Source organism: Odontesthes bonariensis, chromosome 20, assembly GCF_027942865.1.
Source record: "Odontesthes bonariensis isolate fOdoBon6 chromosome 20, fOdoBon6.hap1, whole genome shotgun sequence".
Taxonomy (NCBI): Eukaryota; Metazoa; Chordata; class Actinopteri; order Atheriniformes; family Atherinopsidae; genus Odontesthes; species Odontesthes bonariensis.
In genome coordinates, this window is record NC_134525.1 from 29,683,383 (window position 1) to 29,700,488 (window position 17,106).

Genomic DNA, 17,106 nt, shown 5'->3' on the forward strand with positions numbered 1-17,106 from the left:
TTTCACAAAATTAGGTCTTATTTATTATTTAATTATCAGCAGCAGCCGTAACATTAAAGGGACACTATGTAATATATTAAGTCATTTATTAGCTCAAATCAACATATTCATTCATAAATTAGTCCTCATTGGTGTAAAATTATCTCTGTCAAAAATCTCACTTATCCTCCTGAGTGAAGAATAACTTGTCTGTATCTACATAGAGCGGGCAAGCTCTATGGAGGCTGCCATGTCCTTCCGGTCTATGAAAAACGACGAAGTGCCGAGAGGGACATAAAGCACTTCGAATCGCGTTTTCCCCATTTTGACGTCACGTTTGCACGCAGGTAAAAACAGAGCCAGTCTACGCCTTTAGACATTCTCTGGTATAAACCAGCCTGAACGGCCTGCACTTTTGTTTGCAATGGAAGACCATAGTTATGCCACGCCACAGGAGAAGGGATCCTCGTCGCCAAAAAAGCGAAAAAGAGAATTGAAAGGGCAACGTGAGCTTCTTGAATCTTGACACATACCGCCTGCCGTAGTTCAACACACATTTGAAAACGCGAGGAGCTAGAGAGCAAATTCATTCGACTTTGCAAAATAAAATTGCACGACTAGATGGGGGAAGAAATTACATAGTGTCCCTTTAAAGAAAAGTCACTACATGGCACAATTCTGATGATTTATGAGGATAGTTGAACTAAAGTTTTCACTGGATGTACTGAATTTCAAAGTAGCTCAGGTGTTACTTTTCATGACTGTGTTCTCCTGTCATGGCTTACCGTCTCTGATAACAATGCTATCATAGTTGCAGGGGGGGTAGCCCTCCATGTCAAGAGACAAGAAGTTAAACTCCACTGTAGAGTCAGGGGAACGTAGAAGCCAGGTGCACTCCTGGTTGGGAGGGTAGTTTTCCGGCCATCCGGGGGAATAAAGGAAACCAGGAGTCTCCCCTGTCATAATCAATCCACCACATGCACCTGAGACACAAACACACGGTTAGAAAGACTTCACAGGGCAAATGTTCTGATGTCTTCAGGGCCAAGAGGCAAAACAATACAGGAACACAATCATCTTTAGTGGACATTCTCTGTAACAATTTCTCCATAATAATTCGTAAAGAAACGAGTTGGTTTGCACCTTTAATAAAAGTGAATTTCTAACCCAATTCAAAATGGGGGGAATGCTGTGTGAAATAAAAGCATAATGCTATTAGTTGAAAATCTCATGAACCAGTATGTCTTTTCCAATAGAACATAGAAAACATATCAAAGGCTTAAACTAAGACTGTTTTAATGAAAAATAGTAGCTCATCTTGCATCTGATGGCAGCCACAGAAGTCTCAAAAAGGTTGGCATAGGGGACAAAATGGCTGGAAAAGTAAGTGGTCGAGTCTCTCTGAAGTAACGATGGGAAGAAGTTCAGCATTCCACTAAAAACTGTGCCTTTACTAAAAAGTATTTACATCAATTAGATATAATTTAAATATACATATTTGTAACTTTCATCTACCTAGATTGCTTAGAATTAGGATAAAACTGTTGTTTGTTAAAACAATTACATTGAATAAGTTCAAATATATTAAATAAATGCATATATCTCATGTTGTGAAACAAGCCACGTTAAATGATTAAAATCTACGAGGATAGATGTCTTACACATTGTGTGATTTATGAAAGAAATCTCAAAGGGACTAACTGTTGTGTCTGACCTGGTGGGATGGTGGGCGGTGGTCCGGAGTCCTGCACAGCAGTCCATTCCACAAGGAAGCCTCGTCCTCCTATCACTGAATCCGACTGAAACTGCAAGGTGACAGTGCTTCCAGAACTTCTTAGGGGTGGAGGGAGGGAAAGACCACAGAATGTACCAATAGGATAATGATGAACATCTGGGCCATCAAATATCTGGAGAGAAGAGGATTTAGAATGATTACTTGTGCTTTCATCATACCAGTTGGACATTACTATGACTGTGTTTTGGGGTTTTTTGTCCATACATATGCTGTTCACAAATGACTGTCACTATGACTTCTTTTTTTAAACATCCCATTGATGAACGTGGTAGTGCGGCACTCCTAAACTGTAACTTTTGGTTTATCAGGCAGATTTCCATTGCTACAGACTGCTCTGTGAATTAATGCCATGACTTTCTTTTTTTGTTGTAGGCCTGAAATGCAAAACTTAATTCATATTAATTTAAGTTGATGAGACAAACTCATATTGTCTAAAATCTAAAAAAAACAAATTATTGATTTATTTAATTAGTATTTTCCATAGCATCCCAACTTTTTCTGATAAGAGTTGTACATCTGTGTAAAGCACATGATTAGTTGACATCAAGTTTAACTATACAAAGTATTCAAAAATATATGTTTTACTCAGTACAAAGCAAAAGAAAATTCTATTTTTTCACAATGATTTGTGCTGGATCTGGATTCATTTTAAAGCATTCAGTAGATAGGAATGATCTGCTAACATCTGCTAAAACTGATTTCATAGCATATAAAGTCTTACTTTCAGATGGTCATAGGAGCAATCATATAGGTCCTCTATGTCCATGTCCAAGAAGCTAATTTGGATGTAGCTGTCTCCTTCCACATTTATGGTCCAACGGTAGTGGGCATTATTGGGGTAAGTCCTGGGATACAGTGGGGATGCGATCTCACCAGACTCTCCAATCAGATCAACACCATACACTGAAGAACATTAAGGTAGTTATAGGTTTGGTCATTCATTCATCCTGAAAGTTTAACTTTAGTCAAATTTGAAAAGACCTAACTAAATTCATCATGGCTAAACACATAAATAGGAGTAATTAAAAGGAAAGACTGCATTGCATTGCTGTATTACCTGCAGATACAGGATGTTGAAACATTATCCCACCAAAGTAACACGTCCAACCCAGACAATGGGTGTACTTCAATTAAGAGTTTTACATTTACGATTTAAAGCTACACTTAAAGTCCATGAACGTTGGCCATTGCTATTAGAGATTAAAACGAAGAAACACTCTCTATACTCGTATTAGAAATGTAAGCATTGTCATTTCAATGCCATGATATTGATATTAGGAATACTCCAGTACAAATGGAATTTGGTGCTCGGAAAGGTTTACAGAGGTTGACTTTTGGAGATAAGACACAATCTCTTTTGAAATACATGTTCAGCTCAGCAACTTTACATTGTCAGTGCATTATCAGAAAATGAACAATGTAGAATCACCTAATTTGAGTTTGATATATCTATGGATATTCTTCACTGTACCTTTACATTAAATAATAACATTAATTGGTATAGCAACTTTACATTGTCAACCCTCAGTTGTGTACAAAATGAATTCCTAACATGGCATTGATCATATGACTCAGTTGTATGAGACACTTAACCTCCATTCAATTCTGAAAATATTTAATCTGTTTAAAAAAAACATAAACTGCCTAAATAAAAGCATTTTATGAAATCAATATAAAGAAAATGAGTGGACTGTTGCCATATATAAACACTTACAATGAGAGAATGTGGCTCTAAATCCTGCTCCACTAACTGATGCATCTGAGACAAACTTAACCCACAGAATGTGACCAATCACAGAAGTGTAGTTGGAGGGGAGCGAGTTTCCACAGAACAGACCAACGAGAGGTCCTGTGGAGCTGCCTTCTCTGATTTCCAGGTAGTCATTTTGACAGTCTGAGTCTCCTTGAAGGTTAAATATACTGAACAAAACACAGAAAGACTATTAATGGTATTCACCAAAAATGTGACTGTAGTTATTTTCCATGAATTAATAAAGATAGATTAAACAACATTGTATCATTTCATTATAAAATGTTCAAACAAGGAATGATTATGTCACAATAGAAAACAGTTAGATGACAACAACTAGTTTCCATGCCTAATATAAACTAAGTTATTTCTGAATCATATAAGCATCATCTGTTTCTTCGAAAAGGAAACTTGTTCTTTAAAATGTTATTTATTTGTCTAAAGGTTCACAAAATAGACTGATTTATCTATCTGCTGTCACTATTCTATATTCAAAGCTCACTTGATAGGCACCTGGCAGGTTAAGTTAATAAGACAATTCTCAAATATAATAGCCAGCAATTCTAGCAATTCTGTGACTACTTGATTTTGACAGTGTGCTTTTTTTTCTCCCTTTCATATCATACTGTTAAGCCTGGAAATATATGGACAGAGACTATTTTATCTTTAGTGTAGCGTGTTACACAAACATATTCAAGTTACTGTTATAGAATGCATAGAGGCTTAAAGTGAAGAGTCTTATACTTCATTTGAGGGCATTCACATCCAAATTAAAAAATATTTTCACTTGTAGAACCTTATTTTTCATGGTCTCAAATGCAATAGGAGAAATTACGGGAACCATAAATTGAGTGAAGATTTTCAACACTATTGAGAATGACAGCCAATTACAAGCAATGCTAAAGTGGCCCACGGGGAGCTTAAGGAGTATTCCCAGAGGACAGCTTTACAATTGGGCCAGTGTTCTGGCAGAAAAAAACCTTTCATTCTTCGTCTTTATCTATTTGACATGTATGTCTCTTTTTCTACAGTTTGACTGTGAGACCGGAAGATTACATCATATCAGACAGAGCTACTTCCTGAAACATTTTCTCCATTTCTGGAGATGTCAAAGGTTGTTAAGACCATACAGTGCAAATTCTCATTCACAGGTTATTTAATTACATGTCTTGATGTAAGTTTAAAAAGCATTTTGTAAAAACTGACCTAAAGGGATGGAGAGGGGAGCTGAAAAGCTCGGATATTAAAAACAAAAGGTGTTGGACCGTGATGCAGCCAAAAAAGAACAGATATTTTTAATAAGGACAAATTAGCACATAGCTGGCTACTCAGTGTATGGGAAAAAGATGAAGAGTGTTGTGATAATCAGGATGGAGTGAGCAGACTTGTTGTGTTCAGAAAAATATTAGATAAAAAAAACGTTACAGCAAATTTCATTGAAAGAATAGAAATGGCAGATGTTTTGTGAGCTCATTTAACCAATTCAACTGGCAACTACTGAGCACTTAAAAATGAGGGTTTTACTGATTCCAGAGGTGTTAGTCCAAAATCTTTCCACCGATGCACATTTATTAACCTCAACTCAAAGGTAAGAGTTTGCACTTTAGGTCATGTCATTATATAACAGTACCTTGAATACATTTTTGTGTATAGTTAAAATCACAAAATTGTGTCCCTGTCCAATAATTTTTTGACTTTATAAGGGTTGACTGTAAACCTTTTGCTACCATCTGACATTTCAGTCTCACCATATATGTGTACGTAGAGTTTTTTTTATAACCAGAAGTACAGAACTGTTGGATATTATGACACCCAAACAACTTGTTAAAGACTGATGAAGAAAATATACCACCATAACACGGTAGCTTATACCAGAAACAACTTTGACATTAAAATATCTAATCACTGGTATTTTCTGGTGGATAACTCTCCACACTCAAATACACTAACATGAATGAGAGCTGGAGACGGTTTCCTGGGGAACTCCTGATGGTCCACACACATTCCATATTTGGTGGATAAGCATCTGGATAGTTGGGACTGTCAAACGCCCCATTCTGCATCACCAAATCTCCTCCACAACCTGAATAAAAGAGATGAGAAGGAGAAAGTCTTCTCAAGATCCTAATGACTGACATCATAATGACTTTCAATTTCAATTGCTGTGTGCAGCCAGAACTGTGAGCAGTGTGCCACAATATACTGGAGGTGGAGGCTGTGTAGGTAGCTCGAAACCCTTTTCTGGAGACGGAGTTGTCAGAGATGAAGTTGACCACCATAGAGTTGCTGAAGGATGTCACTGGATGAGGTATGTCAGAGCCACAGTAGCGTCCTGCCAAAATTTCAAATTAGAATTACAAGTAGACTTAGACTAAAGGCTGTAATCAGGGGTGAGATTATATCGTATTCAGCTAGAATGAATGGAATGGAAAGAATGAAGCAAGAGAAGCTTATTAAAGCCATGTCTGCGGTGGATGCTCGGTACTCTGTTTATCCCTCCCCTAAAACTCTACAAAAGGAAGCTGGACCTCCAAACACAATATAATTTGCTATCAACCAAATTAATTGCAAAAACAAGATGGCGGCGCAGGTGTGTTTGACGTCCTAGCTTGTCTGCGTTTTATTTTATGTTGTCCGTTTTTTAACTACTGTCTAAGTGTTGCCGTTGTGCACCTCTACAATGAAAATATTATCTGCTTGATTTAAGTGAGCAATTTGCGAAATAGATATAAAACGGACATAACAATGTTGCCTGCTGTTTGGCTCTACCTGCTGGGCCTCACGTTGACATTCCCTGTTGAGGATAAATCAGGACAAAATGGAATGGACGTTAGTTCTACACCTACTTTTTATTGGATTACCTCCCGATGCACAACCATGTCGGGTTCGGAACCGGCACTATTTTCTCGGTGGATTACTGCACTTTGGTTCACCTGGGTGTGAGGGCGGCCTGTGCCCGCTACGAGAGCAGGTGTGGATAGAGCTTGAAAGTCCCGCCTCCTTGACGTCATTCAACTTCCTCCCCTCGGGACCACGGAAGTGTAATAATTTGACATTCAAGTCAATGACGGAGCCATGACGGAATAAAACTATTTTTTGCGCTTGATGGAATTGAGTCTTGCATTTCACATATGTTGTGTAGGACATTTTTTAATATTTTTTCATACCAGTAGCGTAACAGTTTAGCGGGCATAAGTGCTTCATTGTTAAGTTATTTTTTAGAGCATTTCTCGAACTACAGCATGTAGCGTTTGGCACGGAAAATAAACGTCATCACGTTTGGGCGCGCGGAGGAGTGGAAGAAGGAAGAGCAATCATGGCGCTGTCGTTGGCCAGTTTCACTCAGTTTTTCGAGGGCGAACGAAAACTTGTGAGCCGAGGAGAGAACCACTACCAGTCGGGGCACGTGGAGAGCTTCTGCTATGCTGGTGGTGATATGTCTGGCTTCGTCCATGGTGGGAAATATGATCAGTGACGTAGCATATGCGACGCAATGTAGTCTTTTTACCCTAACTTTTTTTTACAACGTTTAACCAGGCACTCCTACGACAAATCGCCAATGTTTTTGCATGAACTCATCCATATTTAACCCCAGAACATCATGCGTGTACTGTAAAAAGGCATATAATGACTGGGAACAGAAGACATCATCCTGCCCATGTCAATAGATCCAGGCATGAGGTCCCATGGGGACGACGGAAGTAGGAAAAAAAAGCAAAAAAGGGGGCGGGACTTTAAAGCTCTATAGAGGCGCTGCGCTCTCGCACAGTCGTGGCGGCTGGTAGCCACCGGCGGAGAACGATCAAGGCATTGTGGATTACTCTCCTGTTGCTACTCTCGGGTAATATCCACCCTAACCCGGGGCCTGAACGGACCCAGCTCGAAACTCCATCTGATCTGGCAAGTAGCAAGGGGCTACGTTTTGTTCATCTTAAGGTGCGCAGTCTATTAAACAAGATAGACTCTGTTCGCATATGGGCAAAATTGGCTGACTGCGATGTTATGGTTCTCTCAGAGACGTGGCTTAAACCCTCAATAACCAACACATCCATACACATCAAAGGATACAACATCTTCAGGTCTGACCGCGTAAATAAAGGAGGTGGCGTTGCTATCTATGTCAAATCACATTTGAACTGTTCTTGCATCGAATCGTGCACCAGAGCTAAATATTTTGAACTATTGACAGTTAAACTGGAGCTACCCAATGGCGCTGACCTCAGTATCGTGGGGTGCTATCGTCCACCGCGTCAGCAGTTTGCGAGGCTGCAACTGAGCTTATGGACCACTTAAATAAATTATCCGACAAAGAATTTATTTTGATGGGTGATCTAAATTGGGACTGCCTGCCCTGCATGCCGGGGAAGCTGCAGGAAATATGCGATGTCTTGCAACTGTCGCAATTGATAAACTCTCCTACTCGTTTAAATCCAAAGCATATGGAAAAATCCACTGATGTTATTCTTACAAACTGTGCTTTTAAATATTGTGCAACCAGAGTGTTTTGCAATGATATTAGTGATCACTGTGCTATTGCTTGCGTCAGAAAATGTAAAACTGTGAAACCCAAACCACGCATTTATAAAAGAAACTATAAGCACTTTAATGAGCAAGCCTTTTTGCATGATCTTTATGACGGTGACCTGCACCGTATCGGTGAAATGGTTGATGTTGAATTAGCCTGGGAATATTTTAAAACTGTTTTTATTCAATTAATTGATAAGCACGCCCCCATGAGGAGATATCGGGTCAGTGGCAAAGATAATCCATGGTTTGATGATAACCTGGCAAATCATATCAGGCTGAGGGATAAGGCTTGGTCTCTGGCCAAGCGACAAGGCGATCCTGTATCCTGGAATAATTATAAGGCACTGCGTAATAAGTGTACAAAGTTAGTTAAGGCTGCCAAAAGTAACCATTATTTGCAATTGATAAACGAAAACCTAAATGACCCCTGTACATTTTGGAAGCTGGTTAAGTCCACTGTGGAAATACCTACGCTGCCTGAAGTGTTAAAAACATCTCAAGGTGAGGTAAAAGGGAAAGATAATATTATTAATGCGTTTAATGGTCATTTTAATATGGCTGCAGAAAAAGTTACATCTCACCTTCCAGTGTCAGAAAACCTTACATTGCCTCAAGGTGTGATGTCATCCAGCTGTTTAAATTTTGCTATTATTACACCCTTCCAAGTGTATCAAGCTTTGTCTAAATTAGACATTAGAAAATCTACTGGTGTAGATAAAATTGAGCCCCTGTTTTTGAAGGCAGCAGCAAGTGTGATTGCCAGTCCTATAGCCTCAATATTTAATCTTAGCCTCTCCAGTGGGGAAATCCCTAGGTCATGGAAGTCAGCCATGGTTCTCCCACTGCTGAAAGGCGGTGATCCCTCAATGCCAGACAACTATCGCCCCATTTCCAGATTATCAGTAACTGCTACAATATTTGAGTCTTTAGTGAATGAGCAGGTTAAACATTACTTGTCTGATAATGGAATTTTAACATCTACACAATCAGGATTCAGACAACATCATAGCACGATCACTGCCACTACTTTAGTTGCCAATGACATCATCTCTGCCCTGGATAACAAGAAGTCCTGTGCTGCTCTTTTTGTTGACCTTTCTAAGGCTTTTGACTGTGTGAACCATGATCTTCTTTTGCAACGTCTTCAACATATTGGTTTTAGTGACATAACACTGAAGTGGTTTTTAAACTATTTATCTGGGAGAACCCAATGTGTAGCTGTTGACAGCAGTAGTTCAGACCTAGTGGAGGTCAAAATGGGTGTGCCTCAAGGGTCGATTTTGGGGCCTATTTTGTTCACCATTTATATAAATAACCTTTGTGTTGGTCTTGATTCAGCAAGGGTGCATCTCTATGCTGACGACACTGTTTTATATACATCTGCCCCCTCTGTAAAGACAGCAGTTGATAACCTTCAATCTGCTTTTAGCATTTTGCAGGCGTCTTTGCTTAGTCTGCGACTGGCTCTAAATGAAAAGAAAACAAAGTACATGGTTTTCACGCGTACCCGCTCATCATTACCTAATGTTGAAGTGTCCACTACAAATGGGACCTTGTTAGAAAGGGTTAAAACATCAGTTTAAATTCACCCTCTTTTTTTCTAATTTTGCTGCATTACAACCTGTAATTTCAACAGATGTTGTGTCATGTATAATGCCTCCAGCCATTTCTGGGTCTGCCCTGGGGCCTTCTCCCAGTTGGACTTGAAAAACCTTCAAATGGAAGTGACCAGGAGGCATCCTAACCAGAAACCCAAACCACCTCAACTGACTCCTTTCGGTGCGGAGGAGCATTGGCTTTCCCCCCAGATGAGTCAATTATGTGAAATTTAAAGAACATTTTTTAAAAAAACATGTAAAAGTAAAACATGTCAGGTTTGCCATCTTCACAGAAAGAGCAAACCAAAAAACTTCTTTTTCTCATTTTCAATCTTCCACCTGGCATGCTCGAGCTTCTCCTGTAGCTTGCTAGCTTCAGTTTAATTGGTTCCTTACAGAGCAGGCAAATAAACTGCATAGCCTCACCCAGCAAGTTGTCAGGATTTGTTCACACAACGTTTTATGTGAAACCTATCTGACCTTGTGTTTTTGAGTTTTTGTGTTTCGGTGATCCTCTGCAAATTCAAAGCAGAAATCCCCAGCCTTGATGACTCATCTTGATGACATATTATTGACATCCCCACAGGTGAAGCAGCATCCTGCTGTACTTCATCATACTGCCCGGTCCCAGGACCTGGGAAAATGTTCAGTATTGAGGGGATGATTGATGGTGAAAGGAGCTTCTTTCATTTTGTGTCATTACTCTACAAGAAAAGTGAAACTGGGATGGGGATTCACCATTCAGACTGCCAGTGTCTTTAAGCATACTGCTAAAGCAAAGGTCAATTGGTTTAGGATGAATATTTTCATTTCCCAAAACCCAAAAATCATTCTGATTGAGAATCTATAGCATGGCCTAAAGAGAGCTGTACACTAGTGGAAACCATCAAAATTGAATGAGTAGTTGGAGTAGTTGCATTGAGAGGAAAGGTAAAAAATCCTATTAGCAAGATGTGCAGAGCTTTTAAAGACATACCCCAGGAGTATGTCAAGAACAGAATGCAATGCTGATGCATTCACGTGTTTTCTGTATTTGTCTCGTCTCTTGTTTGTTTCATAGTTAGACACCCTTTTCCTTCAATAAATTTTAATACCAGCTTGTAATGCAACAAAATAGGGAAAGTGTCAGATGGGTTTGATAATTTTGCAAGGCATTTTAAATTGTTAAATTTGCTTTCTCTCCCCCTCCCTCTTCCTGGCAGAGACACACTTGTGCACATGCAAACACACCCCTTACCCTGACCATCACAACCGAATACCCAAGCCTAACCTTGACCTTAAGCCAACTCAAACTCGCAACCATAATACCATGTTGTGATTCTTAAAATACCCTAAAACTAACAAATTTTGATTAGCACATAGCTTTCAAATTATACATATAGTGAGTGAAAGTGGGGACTGTGGTTCAGGAGGTACAGCACTTGTTTTTTTTCATCTCTGGCTTCCTTAATCCACAAGTGATCTTGGGCAAGGGGCAATATTATATAGGAGTATAAACGAACTTTATAAATTCGCTGGGGCTTTGCATTAGGCTGCTGGAATGTCCTTTTCTGGGTTTGTGTCACCTGCATTATTGTAACATGCTACAATTGTCACTCATTTTTCCTCAGTGGGGAAATCTAGTTGCAGTGAAACAAGCTGTGAGAGCTTGCACTAATTAAAGAATATTAGATAGTTGCAATATTTTTATTTCATTGGGAAAACCTGTACTGTTTGTACATTTTCAAACGGTCCTTAAATGTTCAGACTATAACATATATAAATATAGCTACAGCTATACCGACCTCCCTTTTCCCAGTGCCAACTAACCTATAACAGAAAGAAAGGTTCAGGAACACTAGTATAAACTACAGCCTTTTTCCATACTGGTCAAAAAAAACACAAACATCTGCAAACATCTGGCTTTTGAGTGCAGTAAGAAAGTATTCAATCTAATTCAGTCCTGCATCAAATGACTCTGAAGTAGTAGCTTTGTGGCTTCAGTTCTGATAGACATTGATGTGACAACAACACTGAGTTGCACAATCAATTTTTTTTCCAATGTGGGTGCGTCTTACAAGAAGCTGACTTTACAGAAACACAAATACCATCCGTAACAATGACAGAGCAGAGTTTGATCAATTTTCCCTTTCTGCAGGATGACTAACAGCTCACTCTCAGTTCGGCTGTATGGGACAGCCTAGTAGAAATAACGAATGATCCTAATTATCTTAGAAAGTTTTTCTTTTCATAAGTTGTGGTTCAACATGGATACAAGTATAATGCCATCCTTTCATGTTTTTAGAGTAACAGGCTTTTTCCCAATGAGTTAGTTGTAATTTCTGGAAAAGTTCTGAATACATTGTGGCCCCTTAGCATGCCAATACCGACAAAAGTAAAGACTTACTTTGCTTGTTTTAGCAAGTGTACTCTCATTTGATGCCACTTTTGGTGTAAAGATAAGAAGTGCTGTATTAATGTGTGTGAATGGGTGAATGTGGCTTCAGGTGTTAAGTGCTTTTTTGTGGTCAAAAAGACTATTAAGCTCCCTGTTTTTGTACAACACACCAACATAAACACACAAGTGCTCCCATACACTCAAACACCAAACTCACAAAACCTTCATTTTAATCAATACCAGTTCATTCCTAACCCTAACCTTCTCCTTAATCAATACCAGTTCATTCCTAACCCTAACCTTCACCTTAATCAATACCAGTTCATTTCTAACCTTCACCTTAATAAATACCAGTTCATTCCTAACCCTAACCTTCACCTTAATCAATACCAGTTCATTCCTAACCTTCACCTTAATCAATACCAGTTCATTCCTAACCCTAACCTTCACCTTAATCAATACCAGTTCATTTCTAACCTTCACCTTAATCAATACCAGTTCATTCCTAACCCTAACCTTAACCCAGCCTCAGCCAAACCGTTCTAATTTGTGGTTCCGCAAAGCTGATGAGTAAACAAATGCTTTCACAACCAGAGCATGTCTGCTTACCTTTAAGTCTCCCAAAGACTCATCTCTTCCAAGAACACGTCCTCTCATCTCAGACTCAAAGATGCCTAACATAGACATTCTGTATCTGCTCAACCCTTTATCCGTCATTTGAATAGATTGATATTGATTATGCAGTTCATGTATAAACTAGGGTTTCTTACTGCATTGAAGCTTGAATGAATGAAAGAAGAATATTTGAACTGACTAAATGTAAAAGTAATGTCAAGATTTATGAGAAGGGGGATCTCATTTTGTTTTCAAAGGGTACCCCATGTAAGAATTTTATGACATTTACCTGCCAACATAAGTAATGCGGACACACATAAGGACGAATATATTTATCTACCTATAGAGGGTGCCTGGTAGTTGTCTCCATCACGGATCTCTACAGCATCGTGTGAGCAGTAGGAGTTGATCATTTCTAACTCAAAGTCAGTGAATGACAAGGTCACATGGTTGACTAGACAGAAAAACACAGGTCAGTCATTATTGTTGCCCAGCTTTTTGTGCGAAACAACATGCATGAAACAATAAGGTTAAGAGCTAAGACCAAGGCAGCTTACATGGTTCCTGTGCTTTGATAATCCAACTGCAGTTCTGATTTGGTGGGTATTGTGCTGGGTACCGTGGAGATGCAATGGCCCCGCCATTATTATCTGTTGTAATAGTTGAGCCGCAAGCTGTTGAAAACAAAACAAGGTCATAAAACCTGCAGGCTGGAGTTTCCTCAACTTCAGGTTGAGCTGGTTAAAATAGGTATGTTAACAACAGGACATGGAGTACGCCTTAGTGGGTTCATTAGATAAAGAAAACCAGATTACTCTTCGTCATTAGCAGTGTGCCGAGTCTCGAAACTACATTTATTGACAAGTTTGTTAAATTTTTGACTCGCACAGTTGTCTCATCTGAATACTGTAAATGTAATGAAAAAAATATTGAATCTGACATAGTGAAATAATTTGAATCTCAAGTTCAATGTTCACTTTTATGACCAAAGTTTTTTGAGCGTTTTCACATGTTGAACAGTCTTGGATCTGGTAAACCCAGCTTACTATTGCCTATAGAACACACATTTTACTCAAATCAAATCTGGCTCTTCCATGAAAAACTTTTTGACTTGGTTATTGTTATTTGAATGTGTAGATCCAACCTTACCCAAGCTAAAACAGTTTTAAAGACCAGCTGTCTTTAAAAGAGAGGCTAAATAAATCCATCCCGATCAGATGATGAACATAAATAGCTATGATTTTAGTACAGGTCTTTAACACCATTGGACCAACACAGCTTGTTCAACTGGGAGATTTGAACTGGGATTGTTTATCACAATCTTTGAGGAAATTTGTAACTCTCTTTGCTTGATGCAGCGGATGAACTCACCAACCCAGTAAAACTAAAGAAATGTGGCTAAGGGCCAACTATCTGATGTGATTTTAACACCAACAGATTTATTGCAGCTGAAGTCCTTTGTAATGATGTAGTGATCACTGTGCAGTTGTCTGTGTGAGAAACTGTAAGATGCCGCACCGCAAACAACATTTTATTTATAAGAGACATTTTAGACAGTTTTAATGGACAAGCTTGTGTACATTATGTGTCTAATAGCGATCTGGTTATTGTCTCTCAAATGGCTTATTATTGATCTTTTGCATGGTATTATTTCAAATCCAATTTTCTGGCCATTTGTGCTGAGCAAAAATGGTTCATTTAAATGAGTGAGGAAGCATTTGTGATAAATATGCTCCTTTTAGAAGATCCAGGATTAGTGGTGAAGACAATCTTTCACTGAAACTATTCCCACTCTTTTCAGACAAAGAGATGCTGCCTGGGCAACTGCAAAGAGATTCATAGTGATAAAACAAGGATTGAACCAATCTCAGGTTGTCCTGCTCAGCTCTTTCTGTCTCTCAGGCTCATGAAGCTCTTTTGAATTTAGATCACAAACAGACTCCAGGTCCCTGTAAGACAGAACCGTGCCCGAGAAATTACTGCTGATATTCTTTGCTCGCCCTGTTCCTTTTATTTTCAATCTCGGCCTCTCTTCTCCCATTTATTAAGGATGGAGACCTTTCAGTTTGAAATATTTATGAATTATTGGTATGAGCTAAAGTGTTTGCACTCTTTAATAAAATGACCAATTGAAACTATTTATATCAGATAATAATATTCTAAGAAAATTCCAATTAGGTTTACTACTGTTACAGCAGCTGTCCTTGTTACAAATTATATTGTGAAATCATTAGACTGTAACCAGCACTCTGCACACAATCTGTTGACCTGTCTAAAGCTTTCAACTGTAGATCACAAATTCCTTTTATAAAGTCTCGGCTCGATCAGCCTCAGTGAGGGAGTTCTTAACTGGTTCTTAACATTGTCTTTCTGAAAGAGCCCAATCTCTTACTATAGAAAATTATAAATCAACCTTATGATAACTAGGATTTATTTTAGCCCTAAATCTATTTTTCTGTTCTTAGTTCTTGTTGTTAACACAAAGATTAAATCATGTTAAATTTAAGTTGAAATACAAGTTAGAATATATTTCCTCTGTTCTTCGACCTTCCAGAAAGCTTGTGTAAATGTGTAATTGTAACGGATCGTCTTTTGTTCCTTACAGGAAAAAAGCTACAATGCATTCAATCTGCCTCAAGACACGGGAGCATTCTGTTCCTGTTAAACCATATTTGAGTGCAAAAACAGAACTGATGCATATGATGTTAAACTAGTGCTGACTGACATAAAGAGGTTAAAGAAGACCCACCTTCTGAGAACCTAGCACTGAAGCCACGGCGGCTATTACTGGTGTCAGACCTGAAGCGAACAAAGATGGTGTTCTGAGTGGAGGTGATGGAGCGAGCACTGGTGCCACAAACATGAGCAAGTAGAGGAGAAGATGTGCTTGGGCCATCGTGGATCTACAAATGGACAGACATCGTTTAAGGTCATTTCAAAGATATATACAGCAGGTTTAAGCACAAGCACTGCAAAATAGGAGTTCTGATCCTTAATGTATTTCTCAGTAAATTTATCTTTTTGACCTCGTAAGTGCAGATAATACGGAGCATGATACTACGCCAACTGGAAGTTGTCAGACCTTTTCTAGTTTTCCTCATTTTTCTATGTTTTCAACTCAACTTTAAATAGACTGAAGGTTTTTCTCATCAAGTGGCAAAAGGGTTGAATAATGATATAAAATTTGACTGATACTGTGTCTCATTTAGAGTTTTAAAATTCATCATGCTGATTCTTCAGTGAAGAATCCTATTCTAAGTGATTCAGAGTGATAAAACTAGCAACTTTAGGCAGCCTGTCCCCATTACAGGGTGAGAGAGGGAAGGGCTTGTGGTAATGCAGGCACACTAGAAATATGCGGGTAGTCAATTCGACCAGATAGAAGCTGCAATGAACTTGACCTGGAGTTTCTAGAGCAGGGATCTCCAACTCCGGTCCTCGAGGTTTTAGATGTTTCCCTGCTTCAAGACACCTGATCCAGATCCATGCCTCATTAGCTGGTTTGTGAAGAATTTAACAACCTTTTGAACAGATCCATTTAATCTGAATCAAGTGTGTTGAAGCAGGGAAACATATAAAACCTGTCAAACCGGCAATAATTAGGTGGTTAATGTACAGCGTGTATTGACACTTATTCATCCATTTAAGACGACCATGCTGTCTGGAATTTGAAAAAACCCTGTTGTGTTTGTATCAAGTATATAATTTAGGGGGGTGTCCATGCTGTTTGTGCCATTGGATCTGTCTTCGGGATGTGGTGTATGTACCAGCTGATACGCTGCTTAAATGGTGTGCTGCTTACTTGGCGCTGTACTGGTTGTGCCAGATTCTGAACTGTGCATAAATGACTGTCATAAATGTCTTAATGGTTCTAAATGCTTATGTAATTAATGCTTAATAATTTAAATAAGTGAGTTAGAAAACGTAACAAAATGTGGTAGACTTGAAAGGGTCTTATAACTTTCCATCTGCACTGGTCATACAATCATGTAACAGTTACTATTTTAGTTAGATTTTTGTCTCTCACAGCCACATAATCCCAGGAGCAGTTGCTATGATATTCAATGTCCAGGTCAGTGAAGTTCAAAAAGACACGGTGGTAGGGATCCACACTGATGACCCAAGAGCAATCCACATTGTTGGGATAACTGTTGGGATACATAGGAGAATGGATCTCCCCTGATGGAGCTGTGACAGGACCTCCACAGCCTGAATGGGAAAGACAAATCAAAAACTGCTCATCAAAAACAGTACAGATCACAGTCTAATTACAGAAGGCCAAAACGAGGCTGGAACTCGTCTCACAGTATGCAGTAGGGGGTCAATGTTCATGCACGATATTGCTAATATGGGATGTCATACAGCTTCATGTCAAAAGAGGCGAACTATCCCTTTAACGTAAGGAATCAAGACCTTTTTTTAGGCCTCCATGGCATGGACCTACATTTTTTTCTCTTCCACGGTC

At 39.0% G+C, this 17,106-nt stretch overlaps 1 protein-coding gene across 1 annotated transcript in view; it reads right to left on the bottom strand.

Annotated features, from left to right (window-relative positions):
• The window catches only part of cubn (cubilin (intrinsic factor-cobalamin receptor)), a 167,520-nt gene that overhangs the window by 65,838 nt on the left and 84,576 nt on the right, over nucleotides 1-17,106 (bottom strand). The window contains exons 31-40 of the mRNA XM_075452455.1: nucleotides 16,669-16,850; nucleotides 15,391-15,544; nucleotides 13,199-13,315; nucleotides 12,982-13,095; nucleotides 5,728-5,856; nucleotides 5,475-5,607; nucleotides 3,489-3,694; nucleotides 2,496-2,677; nucleotides 1,694-1,886; nucleotides 765-962 (exon numbers count right to left, since the gene is read on the bottom strand). Coding sequence (XP_075308570.1) covers nucleotides 765-962; nucleotides 1,694-1,886; nucleotides 2,496-2,677; nucleotides 3,489-3,694; nucleotides 5,475-5,607; nucleotides 5,728-5,856; nucleotides 12,982-13,095; nucleotides 13,199-13,315; nucleotides 15,391-15,544; nucleotides 16,669-16,850 — 1,608 coding nt within the window. The remainder of the gene's footprint in view (nucleotides 1-764; nucleotides 963-1,693; nucleotides 1,887-2,495; nucleotides 2,678-3,488; nucleotides 3,695-5,474; nucleotides 5,608-5,727; nucleotides 5,857-12,981; nucleotides 13,096-13,198; nucleotides 13,316-15,390; nucleotides 15,545-16,668; nucleotides 16,851-17,106) is intronic.